Source organism: Tinamus guttatus, unplaced genomic scaffold, assembly GCF_059628265.1.
Source record: "Tinamus guttatus ecotype Peru unplaced genomic scaffold, ASM5962826v1 Tinamus_guttatus_pri_ptg000439l, whole genome shotgun sequence".
NCBI classification, from domain to species: Eukaryota; Metazoa; Chordata; class Aves; order Tinamiformes; family Tinamidae; genus Tinamus; species Tinamus guttatus.
This window is the reverse complement of record NW_028288973.1, coordinates 2,072,870-2,093,775: the sequence shown is the minus strand read 5'-3', so window position 1 is coordinate 2,093,775 and position 20,906 is coordinate 2,072,870. Positions and strand designations below refer to the sequence as shown.

At 49.0% G+C, this 20,906-nt stretch overlaps 1 protein-coding gene across 2 annotated transcripts; it reads left to right on the top strand.

The window, feature by feature from the left end:
- The first annotated feature begins 776 nt into the window (after positions 1-776).
- On the top strand, positions 777-20,287 carry TOM1 (target of myb1 membrane trafficking protein). Of its 2 annotated transcripts, XM_088531930.1 has the most exons (16): positions 777-875; positions 8,047-8,131; positions 9,762-9,840; positions 9,980-10,129; positions 10,243-10,377; positions 10,698-10,844; positions 11,829-11,945; positions 12,440-12,573; positions 13,242-13,275; positions 13,660-13,768; positions 14,691-14,811; positions 17,274-17,349; positions 17,812-17,874; positions 19,335-19,394; positions 19,970-20,006; positions 20,110-20,287. In XM_088531930.1, exons 1-16 carry the CDS (start codon positions 824-826, stop codon positions 20,256-20,258), a joined length of 1,548 nt encoding a protein of 515 aa, XP_088388056.1. In that variant the 5' UTR covers positions 777-823; the 3' UTR covers positions 20,259-20,287. The 2 variants fall into 2 exon arrangements, with proteins under 2 accessions (XP_088388056.1, XP_088388057.1); XM_088531931.1 differs by lacking the exon at positions 17,812-17,874.
- The last annotated feature ends 619 nt before the right edge of the window (positions 20,288-20,906 follow it).

Sequence of the window (20,906 nt, the reverse complement as noted above, 5' to 3'; positions counted from 1 at the left end):
GGAACGGAAGGGTATCAGTTCTAACTTTGTCATCTGTACAATGGAAAACTCTTGAAGAGTTTGAAAACACACACAACCCTGGTGTATTGTATTTTTATTTAAAATTTGTACACTTTGTATAATCTGTATCTTGTAGTATTTGGTACTAGAGGGAAAACTTTGGCAAGACTTAGCAGTTTTTATATTTTTGTTATTTCCTTGCCGTTTGATCCAGATTACAATTATATAAAGAAACTTTTTTGTACTGTACTTACAATATAATTTTTTTAACATTTGCAGTGTTGTCATTCATTTCTAGCGGTAACTGTGTTTTCTTATAACAGTTGTTACTACTAGTATTTAGTGTTTCTCAGAAAGAAAAAAAAACTTTTAAATTTGTTATTTTCAGTTGTTCTAAGAGCAAGCTATTCTATTTCTAATAGCACAGTTCACCTGAAATACCACTCAAAGAATAGTGGTACAGTGGAGGCCTCTTTCAGGGGAAGATTTGAAGCATTGCAGATACTTGAGGATTGGGGCGTTTTTCTCCCCTGCTCTCTCTTGTCCGTCCACGTTTGTGGCATTGAAGACCCCACAGCGGCCGCGAGGCCAAGGTAGGAAGAGGAAGGCGGCGAGCGTGGATCGTCATCCGTGCCGGTTTCCAGGGCCTGAAGGACGCGTTGGCCAATGCCACCCCCTGCGGCCGCCCCTCGTCGGGAGCGCCCCTCCCCCGCGGGCGGGGCGGCGGCCGTTGGCGGCGGGCGGGCGCTGTCGTCACGGCCCGGCGTGGCCGCGGCCGTCACGTGAGCGGCGCGGGCGCAGTCAGCTGATCGCGGCGGCGGCGATGGACTTTCTGCTGGGGAACCCCTTCAGCTCCCCCGTGGGGCAGCGCATCGGTGAGAGCCCGCGGCCGCGCCGCCCCCGCCGCGCCCCCGCCGCCTCGCGCGCCGCCTGCGGCCCCTTCCTCCGGGAAGCGGCGGCGGGAGCCCCGAGGGGGCGCGGCTCTGTCCCCGCCTCCGCGGCGGGCCCCAGACCGCCCCAGCCTATGAGGGCTGCGCTCCTCCTTGACGGGCAGGCGCTCCCTACCAATGGCGAGCAGCCAGGCCTGGACGGCTCCGCCGGCCAGCCAATCGGCGCGCGAGGGGGTCTCGAGACGGCGAGACGAAGTTTCCTGATTTAAAGGGCCCGAAGCAGCGGTGGTCCGAGCCACGCCCCCTCGCGGAGCCGAAGCCTGTGATTGGCTCGGGAGCTTTCCCGCCGGCACCTGCTGGGGGCCTCGTGGTGGCAGCGGGCTCCTTCAGGGGAAGCACGTCGGGGGTGCTGATTGGCTGCGCCTCGGGCGCGGGGACCTATCAGCTTCCTAGGCGGGAAGAGCCAGCGGCCCTCCAGGAGAGGGGAGCCTCCCTGGTGGCCATGATGGGGCCTTGAGGGCCCCATTGGAGAGGGACCTCTCTGGTCTGGGTGCTTCTCCCAGGGCTTCTGTGTTCCCTGTGCCGTGGAGGATGAGGGTGTCAGGTGGCGCTGCAGGGATGCTGCCCACTGCTGGGCCTCGCAGCCTGGATGTCTGCAATGAGCAGGGGCCCACACCCCAGTTTCACAAAGAGGGAAGCACCTTCCCTGTTCTGTAGGGCTGAGCTTAACATCAGCACGGGAAAGGAAAACAACAGCAGGGATATGGGGCTTGCTCAGCGACCTTTCAGGCCAATGGACAGCAAGTCTTTTTTTTTTTTTTTTAAGCTCCTATTCCCTGAAGAATTAAGTGGGCACAGGGAACAAAAGAGGGAAATAACTAACTAAAGTGATGCAAAAAGATGCTGCAGTTAGAGAAGCAACAATTTTCTTAAACTTCAAAGCAGAGAGAGAGCTCTTACAATGATTCTTCTCCTGTTGTATCATCAAGTGCCTTCTGGTTGTGTTTGAAGTAAGGCAGTTGATGCCACATGTTTAATCTTTCTAGCGCTTGTGATAGAGAATGGCCATTTGCATTTTTATACGTTTCCTCAGTCTCATATTTTATCAGTGGTATCACTAGTACCTGTGTTCTTCACTCAGAAGATCTGGTTTCTAAATGAGTAGTTTTCAAAGTGCCTGCCTGTGGGGACTGCATGTGTAGTGTACTGATTGCATCATGGCGGACACAGAAGGGAGCAAGCAGCTACTGTGGGTAATGCGTTTGTAAATCCTTCATATTTTGGAAGCTCTTGCTGCCCAAAGCAGTTCTCCAAAAATATAGATAGGGCACTGCGATTTGAAATACTTCAGAGAGTTGAAAAACAAAGGTGAGATGCACTGCAGCAAGGCCCTGGGAGGATCATTTTAGTCAAAGATACCAGGGAGGTTTCTAAGTAATGAGATGTTCCAGATAATCTTCCATGTCCCCCAGGCAGCTGTCAAATGTTGCATCATGCTTTTCAGGAAGAACATTCTGTCCTTTTTAAGGTGAATGTTCTTTAATTCGCAAAGTGAATGTATTGGATATGATTTTTGCATTTGGGTTGAGGCAAAATGAAGTAATCTTGTGATGTTACAGATTACTTCTTGCCCTCCAGATCTTTTGATCAGTAGAGTATCTGGATTGTGGTTCCCCTCTGGGCTTTTTTCTTCTCTTGAAGAAGGGGCTTTCAAGTAACAAACCAGCAGTGAAGAAGAAATAAGTATTTCAAAAGTGTTGACAGACAGGAATTTAGAGTCTGCAGTACCAGAAATGTGATAGGAGGGAGATCTTAATGGTTGAGGTTATGGGAGTCCAAAGTGGTGGAGGACTTGCAATGCCTGAGAAAGAAACTGAGGTGCAGAGGACTTAAAAGGCTTGGTGGCTGTAAATATGAATGTTTTTCTCTTTTTGATCACTGCCTAACAACATCCTGGGGACATGGATAAATGCTGTCTTCATTACTTGATGTGGGAAGCAAACATGACTTACCCTGAGCTGTTTGGCAGGTCAGTGGTAGCTGCTTATAGCAGCCCAGTCACCAGACCTGCATAATACTGTTGCTTTGGGCTGTCTACAGAAGGCTGATACTGCACCATTGTGAACTACTTCAGCCAAGCTGCGCATGCCTGATACAGCTTATAAGGTCTAAAACAGCTTTAGATAAGGGCAGTGGAATGAAAAAATCTTTTGTGCCACACTCCAGTGATGTTCTCCAATGGCTTCCTTAATGTTAATCTAGTAAGTCCCCTTTATTTTGCTGACATGGAAACTGGTGCTCAGATAAACTCGGTGATTTGTCTCAGAATTAGCTGGTTGAAAATTGCAGAGGAGTAGGTTTTCCAGCTTCTTATTCCCCATTCTGGAATTTGTTCACAGAAGTTTCTTCGGTTCTGCTTTTAGCTTGATATTTCTTCTTAAATAAGAGAAACACAGACTTTTAATTTTTTTTTTAATGCAGCACTTTTGACTAGTAGAGGACTTTCGAAAGATTGCTGAAGCATCATTGTGCGGGCCCGCCACACAAAAGGGTAATCCCCACCTAGAAGCTGTGAGAAACCCTAAAACAGAAAACCCTACGCCAGGGAGGCTCTCTAGTAGTAACAAGGTAACTGTAGAGGATGAAAATGGAGAAGACATTGCAAATGCCCCCTTTCTTGAAGCTTAGAGTTTGGAAGAGCTAGTAATCATAGCAATACCTAAGGGGTAAAGATTGTTATTCCACTGGGTGAGGACAGATAGGGGAGAAAAGTAAAGATGAAGTAGAGAGGAAAAAAAAAAAGAGGAGGGAAAAGGAGGCTCTGTGAAGAGTTTTGATCCCTGGGAGTCCGAGTTGGTTCACAGGAAGAGAGTAGGAGGAGAAACTCAGAGACTCAAATAGCCACAGTCGTGTGTCCGTTCAAGTCTGTGTCCATCATCATCCTTGAATGAGGTTTGAAAGTTTATCTTTACAAAGTTGTCACACAGTGTCTTTGAAGGAGGAAAACAGCAGGGTTAAGGGGTTGGAGGCCTGAATTTGTACTAAAATGTCCTTGGGGGAAGAGAAAGCCTGAGTCTTCGCAAGGAGACTTTGTACAGGGAGATTATTTGGGTCAGAGACACTGTGAATTGTAAGCAGGCCGGGGAAGGGATTCTGGTGTTGCTTTCTGCTGGGCTTACACTGTCATGCCCAAGGAAATGCTGATACCTTCAAACTGCTGTTTGAATAGATGGGAAAGTGTTTGGTGTTTTGGTGAGGAATTTGAAACTAGTGAGACTGAGTTCTGCAGGGAATGCTGGCCAAGGGCCTTGCTCAGGGTCATTTCTGATGAGCTACAGGAGAGCATTTCAACTGTGAAGAGCTCCTGAAAGCTGCCTGAGTGGTTCTGGATGCTTCAGGTCTTGGAGCGAAAACAAAGGTGTTGGAGCCCATTTACTCTCCTCTATCCATAACTCCAGTATTTCTCTGCGCTACTGCCTGTGTTGACAGTTTGCTCCTGCAGGAATGGGCCGATTTCAAGTCCAGCAATGGACCCTCCTCTGCCATAAGGAAAAAGACAATAAACCTGAAAAGAAACAAAGTCATTGAGTCAAATTTGGTCTTGGCACAGACAAGAATGGGCCCAGAATGTGCAGCCCCATTTTATTACTGATGCCATGTTCAGAATTGCTCCTTATCTTAAGACTGCAGAGTTTTTCATAACCTGATTACAGTAAGCAGGACTGCTCAAATGCCAGGAAGGAAGAAGTTAAATGGTGCAAGTTTGGGCCCTCTTTCAGACCTCGGAGGCTCTGGGGTGATCCGAGCAGTTTGTGAGGCATCACCCTGGAATCGGACAAACCCCAGGGCTGTCACACCCGACAGGCTGGACTGGCTGCCAAAACTACGTGGCTTTGAAGCAGCCCCGTGAAGGGCACTTTAATTCTGCCTGTTCAGCAGCCTGTTCAGCAGCCGGTCGGTTCCGGGCTTTGAAGAAAAACGGCACTTATGGCTCGTGATAAACCCCTGCCGCGTGGGGTTTTTCTGGGGCAGGTCAGGATCAGCTCCCGAGCAGAAAACTCCCTGATAAGTCCTGCCAGGCAGAGCCCTGGGCTGGCAGCCGGGCTCGGCCTCCTGCGCCTGCTGCTTTTAGGAACCTGTCGCTGTTTCCAATGATCGTGGGCTCAGATTTCATGAGAGGCAGCCAGCTCCCGTACTGATTGCAGCTTGTGGAACAGGGCTAGCCATCTTGATCCTTCGTGTGACTAATGAATAAACTTTGTTTCCTTTGCTGCTGCAGGCTTTGCTAAAGTGTAAAGCAGGATTTTCAGAGAAAAACTCCAACGTACTCAGTTTGGATAGTCCCCTTAGTGCCTGGAAGCCAGGAGGATTAAAAAGGGCATTAGTTTCCATGGCTAATCGGTGCTGGGTAGATTCAAGTGCTTTTGTCCTTGGAGGTCACATTCCTGTTTTTCCATATGCCCCTAATTCTGGCCTTCCCATTTTTGTTTTTTTGTTGTTGAGTGTTTGCATTTATGGCAGATTTACTGCTTTTCTGCAGCTTTTTCATTGACCAGCATCAGAGAGGAGGCAACAGCAGCAGCATCTTTAATTTCCCTGTAAGGTAAACTACTGGGGCTGTATGTGTCCACTTGTGAGGAATCCTTATTTTCCTGTAAGTGGTCAGCCAGGTGACAGAGTGCGCACAGTTTTACATTGCTTTCTGCTGCTTGACCTTGATAGGGCTAATGCACTTGGAGGAGGAGAAGAGCGAGGGGAGGACAGGTTACAGAATGACACCAAATACAGGAAGGCAAGAGGTGGCTCTTTGCAGGCTTTTTTCACATCTGTGCACAGTGAAAATGAGCTCCAAGAGCATTTGGAGAATATTTTGAATGACAAAGACTTCATGGTTAGAAACAATTTTCATTTCATCTTCCTTTTTTTTTTCCTGTAGTTTAGAGTTTCTCAGCTTTTGCATCTGTTCCCAAGCTGTGGGTTTTTTTGGTTTTATTTTTCTTCCATGTGCAATGTGTTTCTTCAGTAGTGAGGTGGGTGGATGCAGGTTCGAGGGACTTCCCCTTTTAATAGGGCAAACTCCTCTATGACTGATTTGTCTTTCATTGCCAGTATTAACAAGCAGCATGGGGAAACATGTAGCTAGACTGGGGTTTAAAGTCAGATGTGTACAGAGCAGCTCCGGAGCCTTCTGGAGGAGAGCACAAGTGAAGAGCACCTTTGGGACCATCATTCCCACATTTATCAGGCCAAGCTGACCCGCCTGGCGAGGTCGCGTGTATGGCGTCGCAGAACAGGAGAGAACCTGGAGCTTTGCTCCTGTACCAAGTCCTGACCCCAAAGGAGCCCTCACAGAAATGATTTTTGCCAGGAATATTACCAAAACTTCACCCATTCATTTGCATATGCACCAGACATGCTCCAATATAATCCACAGCCCTAGATACTCCCTACCACATCACCCAATGTAACGCTATCTCACATGTCTCAGTGAGGAAGCCTACATTTGCAGAGACTGGGATTCCTATTTAAAATTAATTGCCGAAGTGAAAAAGCCACCACCTGCCCAAAGAGGCCTTCAGGATATTATACCAGGGTAGAAATAGTCACCAGGCATTCAAATACGTGGAAAAACTTCAAGATTTCTCTGCCACTCTCCTTCCCGTGCTTGCCCTCCTCCCTCTGATTGTAGCCACCACAATATAATCAGTGTAATCACAATGTATTCATTTTATCCTGTAGCCAGCAGAAAAGGTGTTGGCCAGTTTTTGATAAGGTTGGTATAGGTAGCCTCACACTGTGATATGTGTAATTTGTGGGAGAGACACATTTAAGAGAGGAAGGCAGCGTGGCTGTATTGCAGAGCGCTCTGCCTGCTGCTTAAAAGCAGCACAACCCAAAACATGATGGATGTGTTTACCCAGGCAGAAGTTAAAAATATTTTTCCCATGCCATGGCCTCTATCCCAATACCACTGCATGAACGGCCCTTTCCTTTCATTCCATACATAGAACCGTTTGCTCAAAAATAGGAGAAAGCAGTTCTGCAGAGGAGGGTGCCTGCAACGGGGCAGAGGACCCACAGCATCAAGGGCCTGCTCCAGATTTTGCAGGGAGAGCAGTTTTGAACTGCAGGCCCTTAAGTGCCTAACTTGTCTGAAGCCTCCTGAGGAGCACTGTGTAGGTGCTGGAATGGTGTGTCTGGTTGTGCTTCTCTTGCATGACAGCCACGTTGGCATTTTAGAAGACGGGAAAGCTAAAAAAGAGGGTTCTCTCCTGCTTGCCACCTGCTTTATCCCAGTGCATCTCTGTAGTCTGGAGAGTGCCTGGGTCCTGCCTGCCCTTATGGTCTTTCTCTTTCCCAGTGCTGTCCCCAGAGGCTCCAGCCGGCCCAGCTGGGACTGAGCACGGCTGATTACAGGGTGGGGACCTGGGTGCTTGCAGTAATAGCTGTTTGTTGCATGAATCTCTGCCATGAATAACTTCAACGCCAGTTCAGGAATCCCTAATTAAAGGGGACGCGGTCAAGGCCGAAGTGACACTGCTTGGACTTGGGCCGGCAGTCCACTTATGCCCCTGCTCCCCACAGGCCAGAAGTTCAGGGAAGGAACGTAAATGTTCAACAAAAGAAAGTACTGCTTTGGTTGGTTGGTTGGTTGTTTTGTGAGAAATACAGAAAAAGAAGGGGGTTGATTCTTTTGTTTCCTTAATTTGGTGCAAATCAAGAGCCGTGCTATTAGCGGTAGATCTGAGGTGCCGAGAGCAGAGCACGCTCATGTTTCCTGTGCCGGCCCTGCCGCAGGGAAGCAAACAAGCCGCCTTCCCTCCCGGGGTGCAGCTGGAGTTCCTTGTTTCTGCCAGGGACTTTCCCTTTCCGCGCAGGACCCCAGGGACGTGCGGGGTGGGTGTCTGTGGCACGTCCGTGTTCGCAGCTTTCCTGCTGCCGGGAACGCGGAGCGCACGCGGAGCCGCGTGTCTTGCGCCGGGGACACCCAACGGGCCGCCCTGCGTGGCCCGGACACTGCGGCCGGATTCATGGCTTTTGTAGTGTCAGTGGAAGCTGTGGAGACTGACATCGGCTTCTGCAGTGTCCTGACAGCTGAACAGCCATCAGTGAGAGAGCTCTTAGGCTTCTCCTGCCTTGGTTTCTTGTTTTGCAGAGAGAGCTACGGATGGAGCCCTGCGGAGTGAGGACTGGGCTCTCAACATGGAAATCTGCGATATCATTAATGAGACCGAAGAAGGGTAAGGGAGCTGACATGAGTATTCCTCCTAGAGCGGGTCCCAGTGCACACTCTGTAACAAGACACCCCTACACTTCAGTGGTGCTGTGTGTTAGTGAAGGCAATAAGCCAGGTTACCCCACAGTCCCTTAACATGACTCTGCTGGGAAACCTAGAGTCTCGCTAAAGCTGCCAGAGCATCTGTTAGATGTTTCCCTATAAACCTGTTAAGTACAGAGAAGCTTTTAAACAGGCCTTTAGGGTCCCCAGAGAAACCTCAAGTCAAGGAAATTTGCCTCTCATCTCCCAAAGGCATATTTGAAATTCTGCACTTTGGTTTATTCCTCCTCTGTAGTCCTCTCTCTGTCCTCTGGGAATGTAAAAATCTCCAAGGTTGGTGAATGAGGAGAGCGGAAAATCTCAGGCTGCTAATCAGTTCTGTGACTGGGCACCTGCTGGTGCTCTGCTCTCAAGCATTTTCATACACAGTCACTCAAACATGTGCAAAGTGGAGAGGAGAGCCTTTGCCTCCCTTTCCCCAAGGGAAGGTATTCAGATATCTGTAAGGCATGTTAACTGGACCTGGGGATTTGCCAGCAAATTCAGAGGGGACTGCTCCTTCTCACAGCGAAGGTGTCAAGAGCAGCATATAAAATGAAATACTACCCTTTTATTCCATGCTACATGGAATAAAAAATGTAGGTTTCACTCCTTTTTCTGTCCCACCTTGCAGTGAGGCTTATGGGAGATTAGCAAGCAGCCTATCTCCAGTCTCACCATTGTGTGTACACCAAGCCAAACATCTCTACATACTGACCACCTTCCTCTGGCCCCCATGGGGTAGTTTATACCCATCTCTGCCCCCAGCTCTCAAGCTGTGGCCGCTTAGTGTTTCAGTGCAGGGTTCCTGATAACACAGTTGCACCCCAGTCGTGTCCCATCCCCTGCCACTCTGGGCGTGGAGAGAGCTCTCCCTTTGCCCTGCTAACTGTACAGCCATGCACCCCCATGGCTTGATGCACTCCCACCCTCCTCATTAGCTGTGTCTTTCAATCTCTTACCCTCCAGCATTGCTGCTCCTCCAGTGCTGCTTCTCCTTCTTTGCTCTAACAGAGTACATTTCATTGCTGCCACTCACAACACTGCAGTGGGATGAAACCACAGTGCTTTTCCCCTCGGAGAACGATTGAGCAGCTCCTGCAGTGCTGCTGCTTTCTTGTCCACCTGCAGGATGGGCAGGATTTTGCCAGTGCATCATTTTGCCAGTGCATCTTCCCTGCTTCTCTTCAGCCTCCTTTCTTCCCTGAGAGTTTTGTGCAACAGGTTCCCTCTGAGCAGCACAAGGATTGTAGTTCTGTCTCTCCTGGTGTTTCTGTTACTGTTTTCTGTCTCATCTTGTGCCTTTGATTGTTGCTTCCATTAGCAGAGGCATTAAATTTTGGCAACAGCCCTCACAGACAGAACACCACTTCTCTTGCAAAGCCACTGTCAGCAGCTGCTTTAACAGTCACTGGTTCAAGCCATCCTGAAAACATAGTGGGAGGTAACCTGCTGAGTATGAGGCTCTGGGTGCCAGTGGCCATTTTGCTTTGTACTTCTAGAGGCTGGGCTTGACCTGCTGCTGATCTTTCTTCACCTGATTTCTTTTGCAGGCCCAAAGATGCTTTCAGAGCCATAAAGAAGAGAATTGTAGGGAATAAGAACTTTCATGAAGTTATGTTGGCTTTAACGGTGAGTGATCATGACTCTCAGCTGCTCTGTACCCTTCTGCAAAGCTGAATCTCCGGTTGCAAAGACACAGGTGTCTGAAGACAGCAAGGCTACCATGTAGTCAGAGAAGGCTGTAGCTAGTGCTTCTTTGCCTTTGCAGGTCCTGGAGACATGTGTTAAAAACTGCGGCCATCGCTTCCATGTCCTTGTGGCCAGCCAGGACTTTGTAGAAGGTGTCCTGGTGAGAACAATCCTGCCCAAGAACAATCCTCCTGCCATTGTGCATGACAAGGTGCTGACGCTCATCCAGGTGAGCCAAGAAGAGTGGGCCTGTGCACCAGATCAAAGCACGCTATGTTTTTAAGTGTTTATATAGAAGAGTACGTTAAGTGGTGCTCGGTTACACTGTCTCCTTCTCCCCAGTCCTGGGCAGATGCCTTCCGGAGCTCCCCGGACTTGACAGGTGTTGTCACTGTCTATGAAGACCTGAGGCGGAAAGGTCTGGAGTTCCCCATGACTGACCTGGACATGCTGTCACCCATCCACACACCACAGAGGGTAGGAACGCATCTCTGAGGAGAAGGGAGTTGCACTGCTGCCATTCTGGAGCTATGAGGGGACTCCTGCAACTGCAGCCAGCAGTTACAGGGCTTTTGGGGAGTGAGAGGCTCTAGGCCAGCCTCTTCAGGAGGTGATCAAAGGGGCTGCAGGTGTGGGGCAGGAGCTTCGTGGGAGGGTAAAGCAATGGAGGTAGAAGACCTACTGGAAGCAGATGAGGACTTGGCACCAACATTGCTCTCCTAATTGTTTTGCCTTGTTAGTTGTGTCTAATACCTCCCCTTCCCTATCATGTTGACTGTTTCCTCCTCTGCCTCTAGACTGTGTATAGCACTGACTCACAGTCTGGGCAGACCTTGCCTGCCGTCAGCTCTGCTCAGCGGATAGAGTCCATCCTGCATCCTGTCACGCTGCCCATGGGGACTGGCACTTCCAGCAATGTGCTCATCACACCCACACCAGAGCAGGTGAGTGGAATGTGGGCTCTGAAGTGCTTCAGGCTGCCCCTATGTTTGGGGGCTGTTTTGCAAGTGCTGCTCTGGAACTGCTGTCCTGGTCTTCCCCCAGTATTTTGGCTCGAGAAACTGCTCCTCCGAAAGCACCATTACTTTGAGGGCTCCCGAGAGCTCCATCGCAATCATGGTGATTAGCTGGGATGCCATGAGCCCAGGGTGATTACATCTTCTTAAAGCAGAACTCCAGGGAGAATCCCCTGATGATAGGAAAGTGAGGAACAGATGCATTTTGAGGGAGGTCTTCATAGTGCAAGGCAGCAAAAACTTGCTTAGTAAATGCTTCTTTGTTATATTTGTCTTGTCTCACTGGTGATTTTATATAAATAATCCCTATCTGGCTATGACCGATGCTTTCTCACTTATTTTCCCATTCTTTTTTACTTCATCATCATCCTGACTCTGTATGTTACAGCACCAAAGCACCAGACTTTGTTAGGCTGCATCCTTTTGCAAAAACAAGGCTAGCAAGAGGCTAATTATCAGCCTCTGAAACCAGAGGAAAAATGTTTCCACTGCACATTTAGCCCAAACTCACCTTTTGAATATATATATTTTTTTTTTCCTTTTTATGCCGCTTTGGAAACAAGATGATTTGAGTAGCTGCCACACAGGAGCAGCTGGCAGGGGAGAGAGAGAGACTTGAATTATAACCACAGCCCTATGGTAGCTGTTAAAAATCAAGGTTAGGCCTAAGGGACAAAGGTCTCAGGTGAGGGCCTGGCATCTGCTACCAGCAAAGGAATTTGGTGGTGCTTTGATGGCCTTCCTTCTGCTGGATGCTCCTGAGAGCCCAAGAGAGCAGTGATAAATGAGTTCTGCAATGGCCTTCCCCTCAGGCTGTATGGGTATACACACACTGTGCACTGCCATTCAGAAGTGGCTCCGCAATCTCCTCAGTTGTCCCAGCTGGGCAGTGACTTCCATTCCCTTTTGTAGGTCGGGAAGCTGCGCAGTGAGCTGGAAGTGGTGAACGGGAACATGAAGGTGATGTCGGAGATGTTGACAGAGTTGGTGCCAGCGCAGGCCGAGACGTCCGACCTGGAATTGCTGCAAGTAAGGAGCACGAGGCAGCTGCTGGTGGGGACAGAGGGCTGGCAAATGGAGCTTTGTTTAGCAGTGACTCAGCAAGGTGTTATGTATGCCAGGCATGGGGAACTGTTGTCCTAGACAGCTTAGTGTGGGGCTTATCAGGGAGTGACAGCATAAGGGGGACAAATAGAAGGCAGAGTTTCGTTGGCCAAGTAAGTTGCATTATTGAGGCTAGAATCATTTCACATGGAGGGTGTTGCATCATTCTTGAGGGTCTTTCCTCCTATATGATGTTCCACTGGAAGAACATGTTCACTGCAGGAACAGAGCAAAGCAGGAACTGCAAAACTCAGGCTCAGTTTACCTGCATTGGAAGAGCTTCTCATACCAATATCCGTTTGCCCTAAATCCTTGCTGGTATATCACAGTAGCCTCTGACTGTCCCATTCAGGCTTCCAAATCTGTGAATGCTCAACCTTGGTCTGACCTTTGTGGTAACCTCCTCTTGCTGTGAGCAGGAGCTGAATCGGACATGCAGAGCGATGCAGCAGCGTGTGCTGGAGCTGATCCCCCGTATCCTCCATGAGCAGCTCACCGAGGAGCTACTCCTCATCAATGACAACCTCAACAATGTGTTTCTGCGCCACGAAAGGTACTTGTCTCCTCCCTTCTCTTCTCTGCTCCTCCATGGGAGTTTCTTCCCTTGAGGGGCCTCCTATCTCAGCCTTTTCTTTTAACCACGAATGTCATATTCAATGTGTATCAGTCTGTATCGTCCACCTTTGAGAATGGGTCCGTTCCTCAGCTCTTGCTGTTTTTTTCTTGTTCCTTCAAAGCCACTAGCAATATAGACATGTCTGGCCCAACCCAGGAGGAGCATGGAAAGAGGTATTTCTCTAGTTCTGAGGCCGACAAGAACAGGGAGAATTTGTCCAAGAACAAGAGACCCCCCCCCCTTTTTTTTTTCTTCATTTTGCCAAATTCATCTCTTATGCTGGGATGAAGTCAGGAGAATTTAGTCCCTTGTGTCTGTCTGAAGGAGAGCTGGGTTTGAACCACTCTGGTTAGGGGTAGTACTGGAGGATAACAAGTAGCTTTGCCCTGCCACACCTCTGGGAGACATTTTGTGGCTTTTTGGCTCCTGCTGTGGTGTCTCCTGTCTTGGAGGGGAATTGGGCCCTGAACCATGGTCCATATTTGCTATTATGTAGGAAGGGGCAGGTTATGCCAAGCCTGAGTGAGGAACCTCTGAGGACTGAGGATGTATAAGTATTTGGAAAACTCACATTACTGGAATTGCTTCTTTCATCTTTCTTGCAGGTTTGAGCGTCTTCGGACTGGACAGCCTGTTAAGGTGACTCAGAGCTACTTCCCCTCTGTGCACACTGGTTTGCTTCCTGCAGGTCCTGCTATGTCCTGCTGAGTTACAGAGAGGTTTGCTCTGCCCCACTTCAAGCTGTAACCTCCCTGTGTCAGCACTGCCCTGTGCTCTGAGCCATCAGCTGACCTGCTGGCATCCAGCAGAGTGGAACGCTGACTACCAGGGCTTGCTCTGCCCTGGGACACTGTTCTCAGCCAGTACTCTGATTACTGCCCCACTTCTTGCTCAGAGAGGCTCCCCAGCCATTATCTCTTGGCGGGTATAAAACAGCTTCCTAGTGTTAACAAATTGGGATTGAGAAATGTAAGCTGTGTGGGCTTCAAAAAATCTTCACTGACTTCCCTTTTTCCTCTAAAGATGACAAATGAGGCAGAGAACAGCTTGATTGATCTGGGACCCAGTGCTCCTTCTGCAGGGAGACAACCTGAAGCCACCAACAATCTCTCTTCTCAGCTGGCTGGAATGAGTATGTTGCCATACATAGTTCCCCTCACTCCTCCTTCTGTCCCAAGAATCCTTTAATGTTTTTGAATTCCATCCCAGAAAATTTTAGCCATCTTTATAAAATAATCTAGAGAGATAGGGTGTATTATCAGCTAGTAATTTTCAAAGAAAGAAACCTGTTTACGTGCCTAGGGACACAGGCACGTGCCTCAGCATCCTCACTTCAGCTTATGTGAGACATAGAGGGACACCAGCACTAGGCTGTGGCTAGGGGCTGGGCTTTCCAGCAAGGCAGGGGTGATGGTTGCTCTCCCTCTGATCCACAGTAGCATTTGCTGCTTCTCACTCTGTGGTGTGAGGTTAATTGCTGAGATCTGGAAGAGGAAGAGCTGCTCAGCTCTGCTGTGCTGCAAAGACAGTATCTTGTTTTCAGGACCCAAGACTTGACAGGGTGTCTACCAAGAAAGCAGCCTGTCCTGGGGTGTCTTCAGGACATAGCACCAGCCCCACATGTCATTGCCTGAAGCTCTTGTTGGCAACAAGCACTTTCAGATAACACCTGAGTTGTGAAAATTCATTCATCTGTCTTGGAGCTGATTGTCAGAAGTACAGGTTAGCTTCTTCCACAGGTTATGAAGTTAGTTCCCTCTTAGTTATCTTACATGGTCAGGAACATCTGGCCTTCAGAATCAATGCAGTAAACTGATGCTGTTGCTGCCAGAGATAGAGCTAAAAAATACGCGCTGAGCAGGCAAACAAACTGATTCTGCCACTTACCCCCCAATGCTGAACAAACACATATGTAGCGCTGCTGCCCAGGGGAAGGACAGATGAGTGGGCCCAGGACAGTTTGGGCTCTTCTGATATTCGCTTTTTACTCAGCACCTCCAAGCCCTTGGCCTTCCATTTGCTTTTGTGCTGCCTGCTTGCTCTTTCCCCTGCAGACCTGGGCTCGAGCAGTGTGAGTGCAGGGCTGCACTCCCTCGACACCTCTGGCAAGACGGAAGAAGAGTTTGACATGTTTGCCCTGACTCGGGGCAGCTCCCTGGCCGAGCAGCGCAAAGAGTGAGTGTGGCAGCCCCTGCTGCCCTGCTTTCTCATAACGGGGAGGGCGAGGGGGGTGCCCTGCTGCACAAGGGGGAACGGGGACTCTGACCCCAACCAGCAGCAGTTCCCAGGAGGCAGCAGAACGCCACAGAGGTTCATCCTTCCAGTGCGCGGTGTTCGACCTCCATAGCGGCTGGCAGCTCTGTTCCAGTCGTTCTTCCTGCTGCCATCAGTTAGCTCCCTTTCCCAATGACGTCCTGGCTTTGAGGAGAAGGAAGTGCATTTTGGTTCATGTCTCTCACTGGTGTGTCAGGGGGCTGTAGTACCACGTCTGCTGGAGGCTCAACGTGGGGAGATGAAGGTGTAGATTGGGACTAAGTAAGTTTTACTGTCTGATCCTGAACTCTTGAGTTGCTCTGTATCCTCAATAGGATGATGTTGAATTTGGGAACTCATGAATACACATACAGCCTAAAGTATCGAATATTGAAGACAGAAGTGTATAATCTGTTGTAGGCACCTAGCTGCCTTCAGCCCTCAAAGTCCTTTGCTCCTGATCTCACTCCAGGAGGTTGTCTTGTCTCACAGCTGGGCAGTGGCAAGCTAAGGTCTCTTAAGGATGTCTTCTTTCATTCCCCTGCCTCAGACTGCTTCTAGTACAAGTGGCAGGAAGATCGATAGTCAACCTACAGCCTGTTTTATTCCTCTCAATATTGTCCAAGCACTGAGCTTCCCAAGCCAACTGCTGGGTCTTCATGAGCGTGATCAGCTTTTATAAGGGAGGAATTCTGGTTCTATCCCACTGGCTCTGTCCTCTGTGCTGTCACCAAGCTACAGCTCTCCTTGGGCCATGACACTACTGCTGTAGGAGCATGTTAGAGGTGTCAGAGAGTGCTTTGTGCTTACACACAGAAGCTGCTGTTCTGGGCTCAGCTAGTGCCAGCCAGTTGACTGGACATGGCTGCCACTAAACCACTTAAGTCAGGGCTATAAATTCTTGCTCAGAGAGTGAGTCAGGGTACACAGGGGTACTGCCTGGAGAGAGCTCCTGGTACAGAGTGGGTTGTGCTGGAGACCCTGGGAACAGGGACAGTCTGTGTGGAACAGAAACACTGGTGGCAACGGTGTGTGCCTGATTTGGGGCTGACATCTGAGCTGAGGGAGAACTGGGCATGGCTGGAATTATATCCCCCTCCGACATGACTCAGTCCTTAACAGACAGAGACTTGTGATCTTTGCAGTAACGAGACATCTTCTATTTATTCCTCGCTACCCACCATCTGCCTGTACTTGCTCTCCTGCCAGGTAGCCTCTGCTCTCACTGGCTCAGGCTTCCCATTTCATAGACCAGCCCACGGCCTCTGCCTCTCCTTCCCCCTAAATAGAGCCCTTCCCCTGCTGCTCCCTGAGAGGACATGCTGGCAGGAGGCACAGGCAGGATTGCTGGGCTTTCTTCCTGAGCCCCCATGCTTCATGAGTGTCACAGTTAAGCAGTGCTTGAGACACCTCAAGCCTTTCCTGCCCTTCTTCCTCATCAGTGGCATGGTGGCAGCCTTGTACTTCATCCTCGATGCCATTGTCCACAGCGGCCCCTTCACTGATGAGCACTTCTTCGAGAAGTTTGAGCGTCGGTGGCCCAGGCCCATGTCCTCCAAAAGGAATGACTCCATTTGATGCTCCCCTAGAGCTGCGAGGAAGGCCCTGGCAGCAGCTGGAGAGGAGGCTTGCGGAGAGCCTCTGGATGAGGCTTCATTCCTCCAGCACGGATGGACTGTTCTCCCCAGTCTGCATGGATCAGATGGTGATGTGTGGCTTTGGCATGTGTGGCAGCATCCTAGAGGGGGCAAAGAAATGGGACAAGGGAGATGATGGGTGGGACGTTTCAGTGTGTGGAAAGAGGCTGCTGTAACGGTGCGTCTGGAGATCCTGAAGCCGCAGGTTATTTTGTTCACCGACTCTCATCTTCTATAGATGGGCCAGTGAATCCCTGCAGCCATCAGTTTTTGAGCAGTATTGGTTAAGGAGATCTTTTTGAGCTGTGACTGTGCCTGTGAAGGCAGCTGAGTATGCGGTATTTGTTGCTAGAATCCTTTCTATAGTAGCTCTAATCTTCTCATCAGTCAGTATTATGAATCTGTCTTCTATAGTGAAGCCCGGGTAAGATGTGTGTAACTGATGCATCGAGCTCTCTAAGGTTGTAACTTAGTCTGTTGGATGGTTATTTTCATACAATTCTTTAGCATCGTCCCCTAATGTGTAAGGGCTTTCCTGTGGTAACTCAGACACTTTGCAGTAGGTAGATTAACACTAATCTGTTGTGGCTGACATCTTTAGCAGAGGTTCTGCACACCTTTCTAGATGCAGATAACAAGAGATGAATGGTTATACAGTTAGCAGCCCTGAATATATGTCTAGCAGTTGCTGCTTTACATTCTCAGGCTGCTTACCAGCCTGTGCATTAAATAACTTTATGCTTTCAGGATGAAGTACGAAGATCCTCAAGCCTCCAAAGGACTAGCTGGCGCCCTGGATGCCCGGCAGCAGAACACTGGAGCGGTAAGTGGCTGCAGATCATTTGGTTCACACCACGAGTGAGTGTACTTCTTGCTTCCCAGCAATAAATGTGCAGTCCGTTAGAACAAAGATCAATTGTTTAACATGAGTGATGATAACACTGTCAATAACTAACCTGCTTTTAACACCTGGACTCTATACTGCATTCTTTGAACTTTGGAGGTGGGGAAAGCAAACTTCCCACCTTGCCAGAGGTATGAGAAGTTTGGAAGTGACTCATTCAGTAAAAGGACGGCCTCCTTATATCTGCAGGGAAACTTTTACCTGGAAATATATGTTTAATTCCATTTAGCAGGTTTTCAAGTCCCGTCATCTCCTCTTGGCAATCAGAGAGGTGGGCCATCACTAGCAGTGCTTTCTGCCCCCAGAGCACTGAACCTGCTGCCTCCCCTGTACTTCACCCTGTGTGACAGCAGCTTTCAGTGCAGACTTTCTCTCACCCAGGGGGAACCTGGTGTCTCCAGTGATGGAGCCCAACTGACTAACTGGATGATGCGACAAGGAATGGTGAGATCATGGCAGTGCCAGCAAGGTGAAAGGAGCTGGGGCTGCTGGACTCGAGGTGGCACTGGTACAGCACATGAGGATGCACAGCAGACAAGAGAGGTTGTAAATGAAACAACCCTCTTCTGGGCCAGTAGTGGAGACCAGGGAAGGAAACGAGCAGAGTATCAGTCCTTCCTCAAGTAAATCTTTCTGTAGGACAGCCTCCAAGCTGTTGAATTTGGTATTTGGCATCAGAAATCCTGCATTTTTATCCATTCAGGCACACTGAGTTTTGACATACTCCCATGTCAGATGCTTGTTAGCTTTTCTTCCTAAAATGGGCACTGCCCAGGCTGGTATCTACTCTAGAAAGTTTCCCCATGTGCTGTCCAGTTGGCTTGGATACATTTCTACCCCAAATTGTCCCGCTCTGGGTAAACAAAACCACTTCACTTACTTAGAAACTTCCTTAATCGTACACATCTTCTTCTCTCACCAACCATCCACATGCCAGCCATGGTAACTGTCTTGCTGTGGTAAGGTCTGCTAGTCGTGGTAACTAACTTACTCCATGGTTTTGGGAAAATCTGCCTTTTCTTGGTAAGAAAAGATTGCTTTTGTAACTACAAAATTGCTGTAATTGCTGTTTTCCTTACAGTAAGGGAACTGTACATTTTTCAGGGTCAGAGAAATAAGTCTGCACTTTCCTGCTTCTGCTTGTGGAGCCTCTAGGACGGGCTGGCCCTTGCTCAGCTTTGTCCAGAAGCCTGTGACTGGAGAAAAGGATCTGGGGTTTGAATTGGTCTTGTTTGCCTTCAAGTTTATCTCCATGAGAAAGTGTCTCTTTACTGCATAAACTAGCCAGGGACCTAAAGAGTTCTTCCCTACCAGTCGTCAAATTTACTTTAATTGTTGAGAATTTTCTCTCTGAAGTATGTGTGGCTGTAGTCTGTTGTGATGTCAGATACTGCTGTGCTCTGGGAGGTAAGGCAGGTGCCTTTCCCCCTCAATTTCATATCAAACCTAGTACATTATTTTTGCAGCAGCAGCAGCAACAGCAGCACATCAAACCACTTTGACATTGAACCATTACTGGGCCTATCACTGCTCTGTGGAGAACAGGAAGTGTGAAGGGAAGTTGTCTCCTGTTATCTGGCTGCCTAACAGTGAGCAGCCAACTTCCACCTAGTGCTTTCTTCCCCAAATGTAAAGCCTGGTCCAGTGCTAATGCCCCAAAGTCTGTCCTAAGACCTCAGATGCTTTTGATGGCACGCGTCCTGAAAATCATCCATGTCTACATGTGGATGGGATGGAGGAAGGTGAATGGTGGCATTGGTAGCAGGGAGAGAGTTGCAGTGGCACTGGCTGGATTTGGAAACACCTAAGATTACTGAATGGTGGGACAAGAGGGTTAGCAGGAGTGGGTTTCAAGAACATCCTCTCTTTTCTTGACTTCATCTCTCTCATTTTTTCTGTTCCAGGTGCCAGTCCCTCAAGCCAATTTCATGGAAGACATAGAGAAGTGGCTCTCCACTGATGTGGTAAGTGAGGGGCAGGACCAAGATGGCCACTGCACAGCTGCATCTGGTGCAGAGCATCTGTGTGCAAGTCTCAAATAGTTGTAGGGGGCCTCTGATAGTTATCAGGCAAGAACCATGAGGACTCGAGGGCTGCTTACATTCCCTTATCCTTGACACAGAACCTCATTAGCAACATTCTCTCCCAGACCCCAGGCTATGTCTCCATTTCCATCATAGTGGCATCTGACTGGCAGAAACCTTCATGACCTCTGCCTTCCTTGTCAGAGGTGCCAGGCTCTTGCTGAAGGGTTGGAGTTTAGACAGTGTACAATAGTCCTAGCACTTCTGAACATGTGGCACAACCTGTTCTGAGGGAAAACACGAGGAGAACACCGGGGTTTCAGGTACCCTACTAGAGAATTAGCCTTTTAGGAGGCATAGCTGAAGAACCAAGGCTCAAGGCCACTCTTAACAGACCTGTAGTGCTGAAGGAAAGATGCACCATCCTGTCTTCCTCTGTGCAAGCAAAGCACCACACCTGTGGAGGTGACTTTGTCTACCCTGCATCTTACCATGCCTTTCTCCTCCTTCCACAGGGAGATTCAGAGGATGGAAAAGGAGTCACCAGTGAAGGTAAGAGTCCCAGACAAAAACCTTTCTTCAACTGTTCCTGACAGCAGCTTGGCACTTCCATAAACTTCCCTCCTTGCTAATGCTCTCTCTGCCTTTGCTCCAGAGTTTGACAAGTTCCTGGAAGAGCGAGCAAAAGTTGCGGACCGGCTACCCACTTTGTCCAGCTCCTCAGCAGGGACATCTGTCACCGCTCCTGCCGCCAGCCATCATCGGAAGCAGGCAAAGGAAGATGATGCTATGTTTGCCTTGTGAACACTACAGACTGGTGTGCAGTGGAATAAGAGGCTGTGTGTATTGTTTTGCTTGCCTCTGACCAGGGGCCAGCAGGGGAAGGGCTCTGTCCCCTTCCTCCACTCTATTCCTGTTTTTCTTTTGAGTTGTTTTTATTTTTAAGCTGCTTTCAGCTTCCAGATAATCATTGTTGTGTTTAGGGATGTCGTATGGTAGACTTGCGAAGGGGGTTTTCAAAGCTGCTAGAGAACATGGAAGTTCAATGGGCTTTTTTGGCACAATGAGGGCAAAGCAGAAGTGCCCCATCTCTCTTTCCGCTGAGGTGACCACAAATCTTCCCCAAGAAACAGGAGAGGCTACTGAAATCTTTCCTGCCTGCCTCTTTCCTGTCCCCCTCTACAGAACAGGTCTCCAGCACACTGCCTACCACTCTTAGACTGGAAAGCTTGGGGATTCACAGCAGTAAAGCTAGCAAAAAAAAATACATATATATTAGTGGTAGTCCATTCCTGTTCCTCTAATATCTCTTGCCCAAGTACCTGTGGTATACAATACCCACCCACTCACAACCCCTTCTCTTCCTCTTCCTGCCCTCCCCTTCCCCATCAGTTTATGCAGAATTCTACCCACAACCTGTATGTTTCTCTTGCAAGACAGCCAGTTACTGTG

Excerpts from the sequence above, each read along its gene's own strand:
- TOM1 (XM_088531930.1), top strand. The coding sequence starts at position 824 with ATGGACTTTCTGCTGGGGAACCCCTTCAGCTCCCCCGTGGGGCAGCGC. Across the intron at positions 8,132-9,761 it reads ATTAATGAGACCGAAGAAGG|GCCCAAAGATGCTTTCAGAG; the intron begins GTAAGGGAGCTG and ends TTTCTTTTGCAG. Across the intron at positions 14,812-17,273 it reads CTGGCCGAGCAGCGCAAAGA|GATGAAGTACGAAGATCCTC; the intron begins GTGAGTGTGGCA and ends TTATGCTTTCAG.